The sequence below is a fragment of the Prosopis cineraria genome, unplaced genomic scaffold (genome assembly GCF_029017545.1).
Source record: "Prosopis cineraria cultivar Desert tree isolate PC_DT_omini unplaced genomic scaffold, ASM2901754v1 PC4, whole genome shotgun sequence".
NCBI lineage: Eukaryota > Viridiplantae > Streptophyta > Magnoliopsida > Fabales > Fabaceae > Prosopis > Prosopis cineraria.
This window is the reverse complement of record NW_026555335.1, coordinates 3,738,367-3,755,467: the sequence shown is the minus strand read 5'-3', so window position 1 is coordinate 3,755,467 and position 17,101 is coordinate 3,738,367. Positions and strand designations below refer to the sequence as shown.

The 17,101-nt window shown below is 33.6% G+C and overlaps 2 protein-coding genes across 3 annotated transcripts; one reads left to right on the top strand and one right to left on the bottom strand.

Annotated features, from left to right (window-relative positions):
• Positions 1 to 3,002: 3,002 nt before the first annotated feature.
• On the top strand, positions 3,003 to 11,176 carry LOC129308167 (glutathione reductase, cytosolic). Of its 2 annotated transcripts, none has more exons than XM_054949208.1 (17): positions 3,003 to 3,297; positions 3,567 to 3,712; positions 3,939 to 4,003; positions 4,905 to 4,974; positions 5,593 to 5,664; positions 5,846 to 6,049; positions 6,267 to 6,340; positions 6,422 to 6,505; positions 7,409 to 7,496; positions 7,617 to 7,698; positions 7,953 to 8,026; positions 8,597 to 8,704; positions 8,780 to 8,844; positions 8,962 to 9,075; positions 9,299 to 9,398; positions 9,600 to 9,653; positions 10,877 to 11,176. In XM_054949208.1, the coding sequence occupies exons 2-17, from the start codon at positions 3,572 to 3,574 to the stop codon at positions 10,970 to 10,972; spliced, it is 1,491 nt and encodes a 496-aa protein (XP_054805183.1). In that variant the 5' UTR covers positions 3,003 to 3,297; positions 3,567 to 3,571; the 3' UTR covers positions 10,973 to 11,176. The 2 variants fall into 2 exon arrangements, with proteins under 2 accessions (XP_054805183.1, XP_054805181.1); XM_054949206.1 differs by having other exon boundaries at positions 3,004 to 3,297; positions 3,548 to 3,712.
• On the bottom strand, positions 10,670 to 15,199 carry LOC129308169 (protein disulfide isomerase pTAC5, chloroplastic). The gene is made up of 6 exons (XM_054949209.1): positions 14,529 to 15,199; positions 13,804 to 13,899; positions 13,520 to 13,648; positions 12,432 to 12,669; positions 12,146 to 12,183; positions 10,670 to 12,049 (listed from the first exon to the last, which is right to left on the bottom strand). Exons 1-6 carry the CDS (start codon positions 15,123 to 15,125, stop codon positions 11,954 to 11,956), a joined length of 1,194 nt encoding a protein of 397 aa, XP_054805184.1. The 5' UTR covers positions 15,126 to 15,199; the 3' UTR covers positions 10,670 to 11,953.
• Positions 15,200 to 17,101: the final 1,902 nt, after the last annotated feature.

The window sequence follows — 17,101 nt, the reverse complement described above, 5'->3', positions numbered from 1 at the left end:
TTGTAAATCCCGTTGTTGGCGATAGATTCCATCGTTGGAGCGTTGGAGAATAAATTGTCCTTTGTATTTAAGTATAACTGGAAGTGACAAATACTAAAATAAAATAAATTGTTTATTATTCTTGATCCCATTTCTATATTTCAAGCACTAAAAGTATCTCCATCCATCACATGATAAATTAAAAGTATAGTTATTTCTGTTATGTCAAAGCTTCTTTTATGACTGCAATTTTTTGTATGTATAAAATTGAAAATTGGTATCTTATTTTTTAAAAATTTTATGGATATAGACAAAAAAAAGCTCTTGATAGACAAATGACAATTAAATACTACAAAGTATTATAATTATTAATATTTAGGTCTTCAAATTTGTCTAGAATTTTGATTTTTGGTGAAATGACATGCTATTTATTTTAAGTGATTATTATAAGAAATGACTACTTTAAAATGTTATTGACTAAAACAAAATAAAAAGTGAGTACTTTCTTTATGCAAGTTTGTGATTTATAAACTGATTAGAAAATGATTATTTTCTTCTTGAAAATAACTAGTTTCTTTTTATAAAATTACTATTTTAATTACACTTTATTGATAAACAAATCTACAAAATATATGCAATCATTCTCTATCCCATTTTAGCCAATAACTCAATCAAGGTAATCATTTCATATAATGGTCAATGAGTGTAAACATGTTATTTCATCAAAAATTAAAATATTAGACAAGTCTCAAGATTAAATAATTATCATATTTTGCAATATTTAATTGTTATTTATATATATTAGATGTATATTTTTGTCATTTTTCCTTCTTTTTTTATTGATGTTTGAACAAAATCTTATTAGATATGAAAACAATCGTATACTAATCATTTTTATAAACAATGAATCGTATACTTATCTTTTGTTTTTTAAGTACATGTACTGAAAGTGGCGTAAAAAAATAATAATAATAATAAAATTTTTTTAAATTATATAAATAACAATATAGTCCATTAAAATGTCATAATTTCATGAAAATTCTTAAGAATTTATGTATCAATAAATTTTAAAGTGAAAAAATCAATTTACTCTTATTAAAAATAAAAAATCCTAATTATAATTTTTATTTTAGAAATAATAACTTTGGTTCTATGAATCATAATAAATGAACATTAAATTATAACTTATCAAATATAATTTTTATTATTAAAAAATAAACTTCAATCATGACTTTTGTTTTGTAAATCATAAGAGTTGAATAAAAAATCACAACTTATCAAATATAATTTTTATTATTAAAAAATAAATTTTTAAAATAACAAACTCGATTCATAATTTTTGTTTAAAGAATAATAACTTTTATTTAAAGAATCACAATAATTAAACAATAAAGCATAACTTGTCAATAAATGCAAAATAATCTTTTCAACTTAAAATTTATTGACACAGAAGTCTTTATAGACTTTAATAAAATTATGACATTTTAAAAAATTAAATTATCATTTTTATAATTTAAAAGATTTTATTATCATTTTTCAAAAAAAAGGGGTAAACGAAAACAAATGTATTGGTGTCCGAGAAATGAAAATAAATGAGAAAACATAATGTAAAATTAGCCAATTGTCACAGGATTATTACCTTTTCTTCAAAAAAAAAATACTTTAATAAAATAATAGCGTACCTACTTATATAGTCAAAATATTTCCCAAGTCTTTCCATTGTGAGACATAGCAGCTCCTAGCCAATCTGTAATGCCTCTATCACGCGTGGCCTACTAGAAGAATTTATTAACTAGACAAACCTGAATCTAACTCTAATATTATTTTGTTACATGATCACTACTCTCTTCTAAAAGACTAGTAAAATAAAATGTTCAGTGCACCAATTAAAGTGGAGTTGGAAGTAGAAGTGGAATTAAAAGTGTGTTTGATATGTTGATGGAAGTGTGAGAAAATTTTTAATTAATACAACCATTTATAACATAAAAAGACTCATATACCCTTGCCGAAAAAAACCTCACCCACCACCCCAGATCGGCGGCCTCAACACGGCAAGGGATCTCCCCAAGAAGCTCTGACAGCATAATGGCCATGAGTGGTTGTAGGGTGGGGAGTCACTGTTGTTGTTTGAATTGCTACCAAGCCACCCCTTCCACTAATCTTCCTCAATGGCCCTAACCTTCTAGAAGGATCTCTATTCTAGCATAAATTCATTGCCATTGGAAAAACCTCCATCATCGATGGAATCAAGCCCAACAACATAATATCCATTACAATACAACAATCAAATTGAAAAATCAATCTTAGTTCACGTTAATCAAATCTAGATTTGTTGAAAATGAAAAAAAAAAACCCTAATCCCATTTTCACAAACATCCAAAAATCGATTGAGTAGCCATCAGACACCATTTTTTTTATCATTGATCTCCTGCATAGATTTTTTATCTCAAGCTTCGTGTCGAAGGTTGAGTTTAGTATCCTCATCATCGATATTGACAATAGCATCTCCTCATCGCTTTAAAGCAATGGACACTTGGGTTCAAGATCTAAAGAAGGAGAAAATCAAGCACGGATAGACGAGACCAAAAGAAAAGCTTTAAGATGAAGAAGTGGGAGTAAGCGCAATGTTGAAGGAGAGGCATAAGTCACATTGAATGGTTAGAGGGTGGCCGTCGACTTGAGAGGAAGATGATAGGTTATAATTATCGAGGGACAAAATTGTATATTAATAAAATATTTAAGAGTATAATAGTAAAAAAATTTTACTTGCAAAAAAGTCAAGCCAATTCTTTAGAATAAACTATGAAACCAATTCAATTAAATTTGATGAAAGTGAGTTTTATATGGAAGTGATTTCTATTGCACCAAACAACCTAAGGATTTCATTTTCACTTTCACTTCTTTGACCTCAATTCCAGCATACAAAATGGAGCATCAGATCGCTTTCAACTCCTTTTTTTTTTTCCTTTCAAAAACTCTTTCACCATATATCAATATGAGGAATTAATACATCCAATTTTGGAAGTCCTTCCTTCATGGACCTAACACATTGCTGTGGTTATTAGCGCCTCAGCGGATCTCCTGCCTCTGGGGTCTAGGCATTTAATGCTTCGCCCTCCGTGCCTCCCTCTAGTTTTTTCGTTGTTTTCTAGATCTCTGACCTCTCTACTTTGGTCGTGTCTCTGTGCCCATCAGTACACACGTAATCACAACTGTAACCTAGAAAACCATAGTTCATGTCTTCCTCTTCATCCAAGTAACGCTTCCGCAACCAATCCTTCCATTTCGTTTCCCTGGAATCTCGCATATTAAATCAAGGTAGGATCCGAAATTTTGAATTTGTATTTTCTTATACGAGTATCCCGTTAGTGCGTTACAGCGCAAATATTTCAGCTCTTAATTCCTTTTTAAACTTAGAAACAGAGTGATCGTGGTGCGTTCATATCAATTTATTTTTTCCTGGTTCGTGTATCGATTTTGTTTATTGTCTGTCAATTATCAAACAGTCTGCCGCATGATGTTTGATCTCTTAATTGTTTTTTATGTGACGATGATTTCTCTCATGCAGTTTTATCTCGATAGTTCAGTAGGGATGGCGCGAAAGATGCTTATCGATGGGGAATTGGCCAAGCCTAGTGAAGATGACAAGAACTATGACTTCGACTTGTTTGTTATTGGAGCGGGAAGCGGTGGAGTTCGTGCCTCCAGATTTTCGGCTAATTATGGGGCCAAGGTATGAAAAACATTCTCTTATTCAGTAAATAACCTGGTAGTTCGATGGATAATTTTGAGTTACTGGTTGTTCTCTATGATTTCTAACTTTAGAAGCAGCAGTGCTTGTAATATGCTTATTATTGCTAATTTTGCCAGCTATTCTAGCGATCATTGGTGGATTAAATTTTTTCGAATGTTTTCCATTGTTTTGTCACCTTCTAATATCTTGAAATCTGTCTTACAAGGTGGGGATTTGTGAACTTCCATTTCATCCGATTAGCTCAGAAACGATTGGAGGAGTAGGTGGAACGTGAGTTCATTTCATCAAAACTTATGCACTCAATACTCCTTCCTTTGTCAAATTTTTCTCCTTTGAATTGTCTTCTATATTAGGTTATCGTAGCTATCAGTTGTGTTTCTGACTTTATTTTGTTATTTTTTTTAGCATTTTCCTGGCTTTCTTGATTTGTTAAGCTCTTTTTTCTAATTGTTTATTCTTTTATCCTGAAAAGAGGGAGGATCACGATTCATGAATTATGCATTCTTTGCAAAAGCATCTTACATTTAGGTGAAATTTACAAATTCCAAAAAGATCTAGATGTGTTTATTATGTATATTAATGTCATTAACCACTTGTTTGGCTGTTTGTTCCTTAGATGGAAATGTTGTTGGTAGGAAATCGAAACTCTAAACTAGGATTCACCCAATAAGTGTTTGTTAATTCATTTATTTGTAGTCTGCTTCTTTCTGATATCACAACTAAAGTTAAACTGGCTGTGTTGTTTTTAGCTATATCCCCAAACTTGTTTTTGTTTGTGTCATACAGCTTTGGATCCAATATCATTCCTCCTCTCATATTTTATAGATTGTAATAACATGCCCTAATTTTCCACTGCTATTTGATGTGCTGCCTTTTTTGTTCGCAATCAACCAGATGTACTGTGGTCTATTCGTGACCTATAGCCAGCAGAGTATGCTGAAGTGATGGATTAATTATATTTAATTTTTGCAAACTTGCATAATAATATTTTCTTCTGTGAGGGAGTAATTAATACTTTAGATGCATAATTAAATGTAACTTGTCAATCTCCTGTCTTTCCTCCTCCACTTCCCTCTCCCGCTCTCTTTTAAGTTCCCTGAAAAGAAACAGAAATTTTAATCTAGTAACCACAAAGTGATTCATGAAGAACCATTTATATTTTATTTCTCAGGTGTGTTATTCGTGGTTGTGTTCCAAAAAAGATTTTGGTCTATGGAGCATCTTATGGAGGTGACCTTGAGGTAAGGATTTGATCTGTAAGCTCACAGTACCAAGCATGGTAGTGAATTGCTTTGTAATGGGTTCTTTCATTTAGTTTCCTTTGGAATCACCCCTGTCAAAAAGATTTTTAAACTACAGTTTCTTTATAATCTTATTTCCCCCCTTATTGTGTGGTTATGATTTCTGAATTTCATAAGAGTTTAAACCTAAAAGAGCTTGTAATTGTGATTTATATCATCAGAGATTCTGATGTTTAGCTGAATTAGAAAAAATATACATTTATGCATTATGCATTCTTTCTATCCGATTCTGTTCTTAACTGCTTATGGTAAGTAGTTTGCATGTGGCTTGCAAGTGCATGCATGGCAGTGCCCTCTTAACTTTTTTTTTTTTTTTTTAAAACACCTTTCCAAATTTTATATAAAGATCAATCGAAATTGGAATGAAGAACTATTGAAATGGCCATGCTAAGAAAATTTCCCAACAAATTATGCCACCACTAAAGTGAACAGTGAATGAGATAGGAAAGTAAGTAGCTGTTCTCTATAATCTCTAATATAAAAATATTGTGCTGCCCGTATTATCATTTGTGTTTATTCTGTTTACTGACGATTTAATGAACACAACTGCCTCTGTAGGATGCCAGAAATTATGGGTGGGAATTGAGTGAGAAGGTTGATTTCAATTGGAAGAAACTATTACAAAAGAAGGTAGCTTTAAGGTTTCTGTGATTTTGAAATTAGTAGCTTTCTATCTAAGGCTTCATGTTATTATGATTATATTTACAACACTTCCAGTGGCAAAAGAGTAGCATCTCTAATTTTCTTTTCAGAACTTAATCAAGATTAAATTTGTCTTCATTAACTAATTGAAGTCTTGTGCAAACTTCAGACTGATGAAATAAACAGATTGAATGGAATTTACAAGCGGCTGTTATCCAATGCTGGGGTTAAATTATTTGAAGGTGAGGGTAAGGTAGCTGGTCCAAATGAAGTTGAGGTGACACAATTGGATGGCACCAAATTGTCCTATTCTGCCAAGCACATATTAATTGCAACTGGGAGCAGGGCTCAGGGTCTGAATATTCCTGGAAAGGTGAACTTCATGTTTTGATATTTTTTTTGCAAATAATCTTTCTGACAAGTTAGTTGCCTCCCAACTTTTATCATTATTATATGTATTTGCTTCATATTACTTCATCTGCCATCATGTTGTTAACATGTTACTTCTTAACAATTTAATCGAGTGTTCTCGATGTCTCATTCACACTATTTCTTCCTTCCTTTTTTTCGGCGGTGGGTTTATCTTGCAGGAGTTGGCTATAACATCTGATGAAGCACTAAGTTTGGAGGAGTTGCCTAAGCGTGCTGTGGTGGTTGGAGGAGGGTGTGTCTCTCTTGTCATCCTGTGTGTGTTAGTTCAAGCATTCTGGTGTATAGTTATTGATTTTATATTCTGTACTGTCAGTTATATTGCAGTTGAGTTTGCTTCTATATGGAGAGGAATGGGTTCCACAGTTGATCTAGTTTTCAGAAAAGAACTTCCATTAAGGTTTGGCTCTTACGTGCATTCTTCACTGTTAATTTCCATGTTGTCTACTGTAATCTTAGAGAGAGAATCTTTGGCTCTGGCTTTGCCTTCCCCACCCCCACCCCCAAAATTTTATTTATTTATTTATTTTTTTGGGGGGGTGTTTGGCTATTAGTCAAGGTAAGATTTAATGTCATAATTGGCCTCATGGTTATCTTTTGCAGTTAATGTATGCTTTTGTTGAGCTTGTTTCCTAGATCTGGAAAGTTATGTGCAGATTTGGGCCATTTGTGAATAATAGAATGCCGTAATCCATGGGTAAATGGAGATTAGATGAGAATAAAGAATTTGTGCATGTATTCTGATTGTTGAGATGGGGCAGTGGAGGTTTGTTTATTTCTAGCAGACGGGAAGAGTTTTCCCCTGCAAAGTCCAAACGGAGGAATGACAGACAGGTTTAGTAATTATTCATTAACATCACTTCCTCTGTCATGTCGTCCCATTAAAGATATCGCTGGAAGTTTAAGAGAAGGGGAATGGAATGGGAATAAAATGAATGGTCTGGATTATTAATGAGGGTGATGTTCAAAGAGGATGTTCGCCAATATAAGATTGCTATTAACCGATAATATTCTTTTTATCATACATAGTTTGGGCCACCAAAGTAAATTGCAATTTTTTGAAATAAGCTTGCTTTCTTTCTTTCCTGTTATACCCTCTAATTTGGAAAGGGTTTCAAGCGAGTTTGTAGAGAAAGGAGAGGGAACGTTCCCCTTGATTTCTTTTTGCTTTCATAAATTTTTATCTCCATTACACGGGGAACTTTTGCCTATTTGCCTTGCAGATTGTGATCCCTGCCCCTCCAATTCACCTCATTGCTCTCTACCCAAACATATTGCTAATGGAAAATGAGTTCTGTTTCAGAGGCTTCGATGATGAAATGAGAGCAGTAGTTGCCAGAAATCTTGAAGGCCGGGGAATTAATCTGCACCCAAGAACAAATTTGTCAAAGGTATTTCCCTTGGGGTTTTGTTGGGACTCTCATTACAGTGAACTAATTTTTTTGTGAATATTCAAATCTCAGTTGTTTCTTAGTTGAGGCTCAGCTAATGCCAATAATTTTATTTTCTAGTTGATGAAAACAGAGCATGGAATTATGGCTGTTACAGACCATGGTGAGGAGCTGATGGCTGATGTTGTGCTATTTGCCACCGGTAAGAACAAGTATAATCTCTAGTTAAAAAAAAAAAGGAGATTCATATGCTTTTTTGGGCTTTGAAACCCTGAAATTTAAAGGCACTGGAACCCGAATCCATGTTGATGTGTTTTTTTGGTTGCTTGTTGTTGAAAAATGATGCTTGCATAATTAAAAGGCTTTGGAAGCCAAATGCATCATGCAGCTTGTTAAACTTGTATTAGAAGTTTTCAAAGTTCTTGGAACTGCTAAGTCGTCTTCTTTTGGCTGCAGGTAGGACTCCTAATACTAAGAGGTTGAATTTAGAAGCAGTTGGTGTGGAGCTTGACAACACTCGGGCTATAAAGGTTCGGCATCTTTTTGTGTTCATATTGCATATTGTTTGAAATTCATGAGACATGTCACGTCTCAATTCTCCCAGGATTATCTTTTCGTTTGGTTGAGAAGGCAATATAGAATTGCAAATGGCTATGATGTTGTTGTGATGTTGGTTACTTTGTCGCTCTCTTTGTCCTCCTTTATAAAGAGAAAGGAGTTACAATAAGTTTGTTAGGCTATGTGTCTCTACAGTTAAAAAAAAAAAAACAGATGCTTCACTTTTTTTTTTTTTTAATGTGCCTATAAGAAGGATTAGGGAAGTATGGCATCTTGCCCAATTTCCTAGTTTGACTGAATATTCTCTTGTTAGTTTCTACATGTGTAGGAACATAGACTGGTAAGAAAATGCGTGTGTGCAGGTAGAAGTTAGTGGATCCAATACGCCTTATATTTTTTTCATGGTAGTTTTGAAATGCGTCAAGTGATTTGTTTCAGCCAATTTCTGGACGATGAATTTAATGACGACTTCGTAAACAGTGATTGTAAGTTGTGACATTCTCAAGACCAAACTTATCACATTCCATTTCCACTCCATTTAGGTAGACGAGTACTCAAGGACCAATGTTCCTAGCATATGGGCTGTGGGAGATGTAACGAATCGAATGAACCTTACTCCTGTGGCATTGATGGAGGGAACATGCTTTGCTGTAAGTGTTCCATGTGGCTTAGTATATTGTGTAGGGGCTGACACTTGACATGTTCATTTATTTTGCCTCATGCAGAACACAGTATTTAATGGGCAGCCAAGCAAGCCAGATTACAGTAATGTCCCCTGTGCAGTGTTCAGGTACAGTTCCCCTTGGGTAACAGACTTTAGAAGCTCTGAATATGGGAAACCTGTGATAACGCTATGTCTCCTTCCCTTCTGCACCACATCATCTTCCTGATCTTTTCTCCTCTGCAGCATTCCACCACTTTCTGTTGTTGGTCTCAGCGAGGAACAGGCATTGGAACAAGCAAATGGTGATATTTTAATTTTTACATCGACATTCAATCCAATGAAGAACACCATTTCTGGGTATGTGCATTGATGTGGATTTTTGCGCCCACTCGAACATTTATTCAAATATTATGCTGAATTCATGATTCTAAGAGCAGAAAACACCAGTTGTTAAAATAATGATAGATACATAAAATTTAAGAACCCAGGGCATGCAGTTATATTGCTGTGCTGGACATTAATGGTTGACAATCTTATTATCAATATGTCATGTTAAATTCTGATGATTCTTTTTAACTAGGCGGCAAGAAAAAACTGTTATGAAGCTTGTTGTTGACGCTGAGACAGATCTAGTTCTTGGAGCATCAATGTGTGGACCCGATGCCCCTGAAATTATTCAGGTATGGTTTCACGCCAGCTGTTGCATACATTTTTTGGGGTTGAGCTAACTGTAATGTACTACTCGTGGGACTGTGTTGTGCTTGTTTCTGCGAACCTTTATATGGCTAGATTTTTTTTCTGCCTTTTGGTGATCTTCACTTTATTTGAATATGGTTTCTTGTACCATGAATTCCTTATCTTAATTTGGTGGTCACCTCCAGGGATTTGCTGTTGCTTTGAAGTGTGGAGCTACTAAGGCACAATTTGATAGCACGGTAAGTACACAGCTTTTATTGCTTATTCCTATGATTCTGGATATGACGGTGGTTGCCTATTTTACTTCAAAGTTCAAATGCTATGATGAAACATGGCTAGAATCTCGAATATTTGGGCGATGGAGGGGAGGACCTTACCTAGAGCTAGAAAATTGAGCATGTGAGCTCAATTGAAAGGTCCGATTTTTTAAAAAAAAATTAGGGAAAATTAATTTGCGTGCTTTGTAATTTTTCTCAATTTTGAATTAAGTTCCTTTATTTTGTTTTAATCAAGCCTTTATAATTTGATAGGTTAAAATTATTAATGAATGATCAACTTTCTCGAAACAAAAACACTTTCAAAATTTATAGAAAATTTGAATTAATACTTTTGGCCAAAAAGAAAAATAAAATTTTAATACAATATTTGCATTTTATTAAATTTTTACGAAAATTCTATATGTATAAAAATTATGTAATTAATGCCAAAGTTATACACTTATTTTTTTAAAAAAGAAAAATTCAAGAAATTCAAGAATGTTAACTTTCAGAGTTTACATATTTAATCAATAAAATTATAAGAGCTTGATTGAAATAAAATAAACTATAAGAATCTACAAATTAATTTTCTCAAAAATATTATATTTCCTAAGCCTAACCTTGCCCTGGGATCTCTTGGTAAGATTTTATTAATTTTTTATTCATTTTATTTTATACATGAACCCTGGAAAAATTAAAAAGATGTGCCTCTAATTCAATTGCAAGTTATTTAGATTACAATGAAATTTAATCATGCACACTAATGAGCGAATATTTCACGGGACCAATCTGAGTGTAAGACTAAGGTTGAGGTAAGCTTGATGCGCCTTAGGTTTTTGATGATTTGATCCTTGCACCTTCATTCCTTGCCTAAGATGGATCTCTTCTGTACCAAAAAGGTAACATGAAGTGAGTACATGGAAGTTTAATTCTCAAGGGTTTTTCTTTTGAATCACTAGCTTCTGAAATTAGGTACCGGTTCTCGTATCAGGCTTCGATTTTTTTTTTTTTTACGCCTATTGGCTTTATTAGCATAAAATTCACGTTCGTGTTTGAGTAGTTTTTCATAGCATACTTAAAAATGATATGAATAAGCAGACCAAGATTTGGTGTTTCGGAATATTCTCGTCTTTTGAAGAGCTTCTCTTTTTGGGGAAAAAAGTTTCTCTTTTCTGCAAAGTATGTATTAACATGTGCCTATGTAGGTGGGATTACACCCGTCTGCGGCTGAGGAATTCGTGACCATGCGATCACTGACTAGGCGTGTTGCTGGTCATGGCAAGCCGAAGACAAATTTGTAATCATAAGTTGAAAATGCGTTGTTTTACATGCTTGGTGATACTTTAAAGATGAAAATTAAAAATTGACTTTTTGCATTTAGGAGGTTATATGTATTTGATTATTATGTTGCCCGATGGATTAGATGAAAGAAAAGGTATCAAGAAAGGCACAGTGGCTAAACTTCAGCCAGCAATTGAGTAAAATAAATTATAAATGTTAATTTAGATAGTTACAAATTTAAGAATTTTAATTATAATAACATTTAAATTTTAAATATAATTCGTGAAAGTTTTGTTTATAATTATCTAAATATTTGCAACTTATTTTTTAATATTTTGTTGGCATCTAACTGTGGTTAAAAAAAAAATTAAAAATTGTGATACTTCCCCCAACGCTAAAAGGTAGAAGCTTTATGATTTTCATAATTTTTTTAAAGTTTGTCTCTTTAAGAAAGAGAGAAAATTTTATGTTTTAAAAATATAATAACATGATAAAAAAATATTTAAAACATTTTATAAAAATTTATGGATCCTTACTGTAAAAGCTTTGCTCCCACTCCACATAGGCTGACGAATCTAAAGGGAATAAAGATGGGAGCTTCAATTCTCTTTCAAATTTGTTTTTATTTTATTTGTAAAAATTGTCAAAGTTAATTATAACCCTTCTATTTTAGGTAACTTCCAAATTTGCCCCGAGGTTTGAATTTCTAAATCCATCGCGGCAAGAAATCAATCCCCTAACCACTATTTAAAGAGCAAAAGCCTGTACAACTCATCAAATTTAAGCAAGTCTTCTATACTCCTCACTAAAATTTTATAAACACGATAACATAATATCCTACATTTTGTTTCAACAATATATACTACACTTAACCCCTTCTATTATGAAATTAAATAGATCACTTCCCTACCGCTGAAACTTTTATCACATCACATAATGAGTCGCATTGATGTAGACAATGACATACATGTATCTGAATTCTGAAGAAACGTATATCATACCTATGTTACGGTTTTCCCAGCACAAATGTCACAGATTGTGTACCCTAGGCCTTCACAATATGGACATTTAGCGCCCTCGTCCACCCATTCCAAAAACTGCGGAATAGAACTCACCGGTGAGTTTCAAAATCTTGTATGACATTGGAAATAAATAACAAGTAAATTTTCTATAACAGCACGAAGATTTCTTACCTGTGGTTCTATATTTGGTTCGCCCGTTCCATCGCATTCTGCAACAAAAGAAATGGAAGTTAAATGAAGAGAAATATAAAATTGTTGCCGCTGATCATAACATTGGATATTATAGCATTTAAGTAGCCTTTTGTTTCCTTTTTGCAACTTGCATTGAACAAGTGAATTAAGAAACAGTCAGAGACATTCCTCTCCCAGGATAACAATCTACATAGATTTACTAAGGGCAGTGAATATTTAACTTAAATATGCAAGATTAAGAGTATATGAGAAAATAACATAATACCTGTACATAACAAGCGACCTTCCCCACGACATTGAAGGCATTTTGTAGTTACATCCCCGGTCTTCCCCTTCTCAACTGCTTTAGTGGCACCAAGTCTCGAGGGTTCTTCCCATCGATTTTCTCCTAGGAGGAAGACCCGCCGATGTGAAACATCTATTTCTGTATCACCATCTCCCACAACAGTTTCCTGGAACTCAGTTTCTGCCACGGAAGTAACGGGTGCTCCATTTGCAACTTCCTGCATGAAAAGTAACTCACCTCTTGGTATAGTTCAGCATCTTATACATATTGAAGTTTGATTGTCAATATGATCAGATACTTGTATCACAGTGGAAAACAAGCCAGAAGATGACACACATTACATCATCTCTGTATCAGCACAATACATGTAGTCTACAAATGGAAGATACTCTAACTGGCGAGGAATTTACCCAAAATATGTATGGAAGAGAAAACTTCTACCAACCCATCCAAATTCACTGAATGTCTCGTGTCTTCTTTGAGACACATTGCATCTTCATGGACCTCTAATAAAAAATAATGTACACTAAATGCTAAACAGGTGGTAGGCATGCGCGTGAATAGAATCTTAGTTTGCAATTCCAATCTGTTTTTCTGAAGTATCATGAATTCTTGTAGCCAGAATAAATCATAAAGAGCTCAACGCTACACAGTGCTCTCACAGGAGCCAAAATCATCTGCCGACCAATGAAGGTCTTGGAAAATCTTGAGATTGCATACAACAGTTTCAGAGACTCAATGAATGCCAGGTTAATCGACGATATGATAATTATGTTCTTGTTGCTGCCAATGGAGGAAGAAGGTTGATAAATAGAAGCCTTTATGGATCTATGGAGGGAAATTCTGTAAGTTAATAATAGATTATAGATGTGTTCAGGGGCACAAGTGCCAGGACCACTTTAAAATCTTCACAGAAATTTCCAAATAAAATAGGACCACATAAAGAATATGCTTCATTTCTGCGTTTTCTTGTCAAAGCCATAGACTTCTCACATGCCAAAATGCATATCCAATACAAGGACTTTTGGAAGTGTAACATTATAGTTCTGGAGACAGAGTTAGCATACCTTGGATAAAACAGTATTATAATGTTCTTTCTCCTTCACACCACCAGAATCTTCAATCCTTATCTCCATATATAGTTTTTTAAGGAGTTCAGCTGTCATGATGCCATCTTCAGGGACTCCAGATGCTGCCTGTTGGAAAATAATACTGATTAGAACCATGAAATTCATGTAGTGAAATTACATGTATAACACTACTAAGATTACTCTACAGGTAAGCACAGAAGGGGAAAAATCTTTTTCCTCTCTCCAATGACAATTTATAAACTACGCAAAATAAGACTAACTTGCCAAGTCTTCACAGCACGTTCAGTTCCACTTGAAAAGCTGGAATATTCCATGTCTTCCTCGCCTGAGTAAAATCCCAACTTTAGCAGTGCTTCCTGTTGAAGTGCAGGAGTTTAAGATCATGCAAGATTATAAGATACATTAGTTCTTAATTCCATCTTACAAATAATAGAAGTACCATCAAAAACTAAAACAGTGCAAGTTTCACAGAGACGACACATTAAATTCTTTCTATAGAACTAACACTACAATGAGACAAAAGAAAAAGAACACTTGCCACAATGAACCAGAAAAATTTAGCGTAAAGCAGTAAAGATGACGTTGACAAAACTATGCATGATTGTTTATTATGTTAAATTCAACCCATTGCAAAAGCAAAATGTTGAAACTAACTTCAGCCATCACAGTTATTATCTCAAATTTAATATAGTCCATGCCAGCTAACGAATAAAAACAAAATCAATTTTAATTTAAAAAAAAAAACTATGGTTAGTTCTTCAGAATTAAGGGCTCCACCTACTTAAAGCGACTAAACTCTGAACACATTTTCTATATCTCCAATTGCACTTACCATCTACTCTTGTCATTAAGACCTCCTATCCTAGGCATTTTCATTGAGAATCCAGCAGTATCAATTCCTAAGTATCAACCCAAACAGGGCATATAAAACACAAACTCGCCTTCGTTTATTTGAGAGAAGTAGAAATACATATTGCTAGCAGACCTGCATCTCTCTAACCTCTTCTCCTTCCGATCCCGTCCTCAAGGCGCTCCTCTTTTCTACCCTCTTCTCCACTTTTGTATCTGAAATCCTAGCGGCGTCGTCAACCATCACCTCCTTCACAATCTCTTTTTGCTCGACCTTCTTCTCCTCCAGCACCATCTCCCGCGAACTGGACCCACTCTCTGCAATCAAATTACTGTTCTTATCCCTCAAAACCTGCAACAACGCCGAAACATTCGAAATAGCATCGGAGACCGAAGACGAGGAAGAAGATGACACCTCAGGGGCCAAAATCCGGCGTTCTAGAGATTGAATTTGGAGCTTAAGGTCAGAAATCTCGCAGAGGAGACAGTCGCGTTCGCGACCCCAGCGCTGCTCCTCGCGAAGCCATCTCTGCTCTTCGCGAAGCCAGCGCTGCTCTTCACGGAGCCATCGATCCTCTTCACGATCGGTGGAGCAGCGGCAGATGAGGGATCTGAAGGGAACATGAAGTGAGGTGCAAGGTCTGAGAAACGGAGAAAGAGCCGATTGGTTTCGGAGAAAATAGCACTTGACAGGCACAGCTGGACTGAGAGCAAGTGTGGGAGACGAGGACATTTTGAGAGCGAGCTGAGAGGAGGCGTTATTGTGGGAGCCAGTAAAACTGTTGAAGTATGATTTTGGAGCATGGAGATATTTGAATGGATGGAGATGGAAGATTTTTCCCTTTTTTTTCCCCCATTTATCTTTGGGCGTTTTAACACCAATCGTTTAGATGCCTCCAGATGGCGGGAAGCCAGCATTACTGCTGTTGTTATTATTATTGTCATTATTTAAAAATTTTAGTTAACCCTCTTGACCAAATTAATTTTAGCTAACTTTAAAAAATTCTGTAATTTTATTCCACATGCTGAAATTTAAAATAAAATTAAAGAATTGGCTCAAATACCTTTATTATTATCAATGAAGTAAAGAGTTGATATATGAAAAAGAAATAACTGATATAAATAAAATTTACAACTCTTATTAATAGCATAATAACATTATAAATATAAATAAGTGAAATTAAACACATGAGTCTAAAAAAAATAAATAATTAATATATAAAAAATGAATAATTAATGTGGGTGGAATAAGAATTATAAATTTATAATGATGTTGTGCTATTAATAAAATTTGCAAATTTTATTTACATTACTTGTCCATTTTCCCTACATAAATTGTTATATGTAAAATAAACAACTGATATAAATAAAATTTACAACTCTCATTAATAGCATAATAACATTATAAATATAAACAAGTGAAATTAAACACATGAGCAACCGTCTAAAAAAAATAAATAATTAATATATAAAAAATGAATAATTAATGCGGGTGGAATAAGAATTATAAATTTATAATGGTGTTGTGCTGTTATTTACATTACTTGTCCATTTTTCCTACATAAATTGTTCATAAATCTAGTTTCACTAAAAATAACAAGGTCATTTGATTTATATGTTTAATTTCATTTCAATCCTTCATACATGGAGTGAAATTTAAGAGTGTCAGAGAGGTTGATTGAAATTAAATTGAGTCAAGGAGACTAACTGAAATTTTCCTAATCTTGAAGGGAGAAATCAAGCAAAGCAACATACAGCAGTTATATACTTATATTTATATATTTTTTTAAATTATACAATTGCCTGAAGTCTCGGAGATGGGATCTTTCGCCATATTTCATCTCACTCTTGCCATCGAAGACTAAAACTTCGAGTCACTAACCCTTGTATATTATTGTTGCAATTTTATATTATTAAAGGAACCTTAAGACTTGAGTCCACTTAAAACTCCGAGTGAAATAAACATCACTAATCTCCATTTTCTTGTGAGATATTTTTTTCTATCAGAAAAGTTGTTATCTCCACTCCTTTATTATAATATCAATATTAATTCAAGTAGATATACTTTAGCGCCATTAGTATGCTTACAGGGAAAAGAGTCGTTCTGTTACGCGGAGATCGGAAATATTTACTATATTTTTTATAATTTAATAATAAATATATCCTTTTATTGTCTTTCATTTTCATATCGAGGAGCCCAAAATATATTCCTTATCTTTTTTTTATCCTGAATGAATACATTCCTTTTCCACCCAGGAGTAACTTGGATAGTAAGGATGTGGTGGGATATAGGCAGTAATTAAAAGTTCAAATTCCCACGATAAGCAGCGTAGCCACATGTTGTTGAGGGGGCATCACCTGGGGAAAAATGATATGCATAAGGACATGTGTTTTCATATTTTGTAGCTTGCTTCCCTTTTGTTTTATTTTTTTTCAACCTTTCTTTGGATATTTTAGACTTTAAACTCTTTCAATTTTATATTAAGTCCATATCTAAAATTTAATTTTTTTAACTCAAAGCCTAAAAAATATTAGTTCATAATTTTACCATACTTAAATACTAATATTATTTATTAATCTTTTAAAAATAAAAGGAAAAAAAATTAATCCAACTAAACAAGACCTATGTCATCCTTGTTCTAAAAATATTAGTCAAGGATTAATAAAAAAAAAGCAACACAAAATAAAAAATCTAGATGTAAGAGTAAG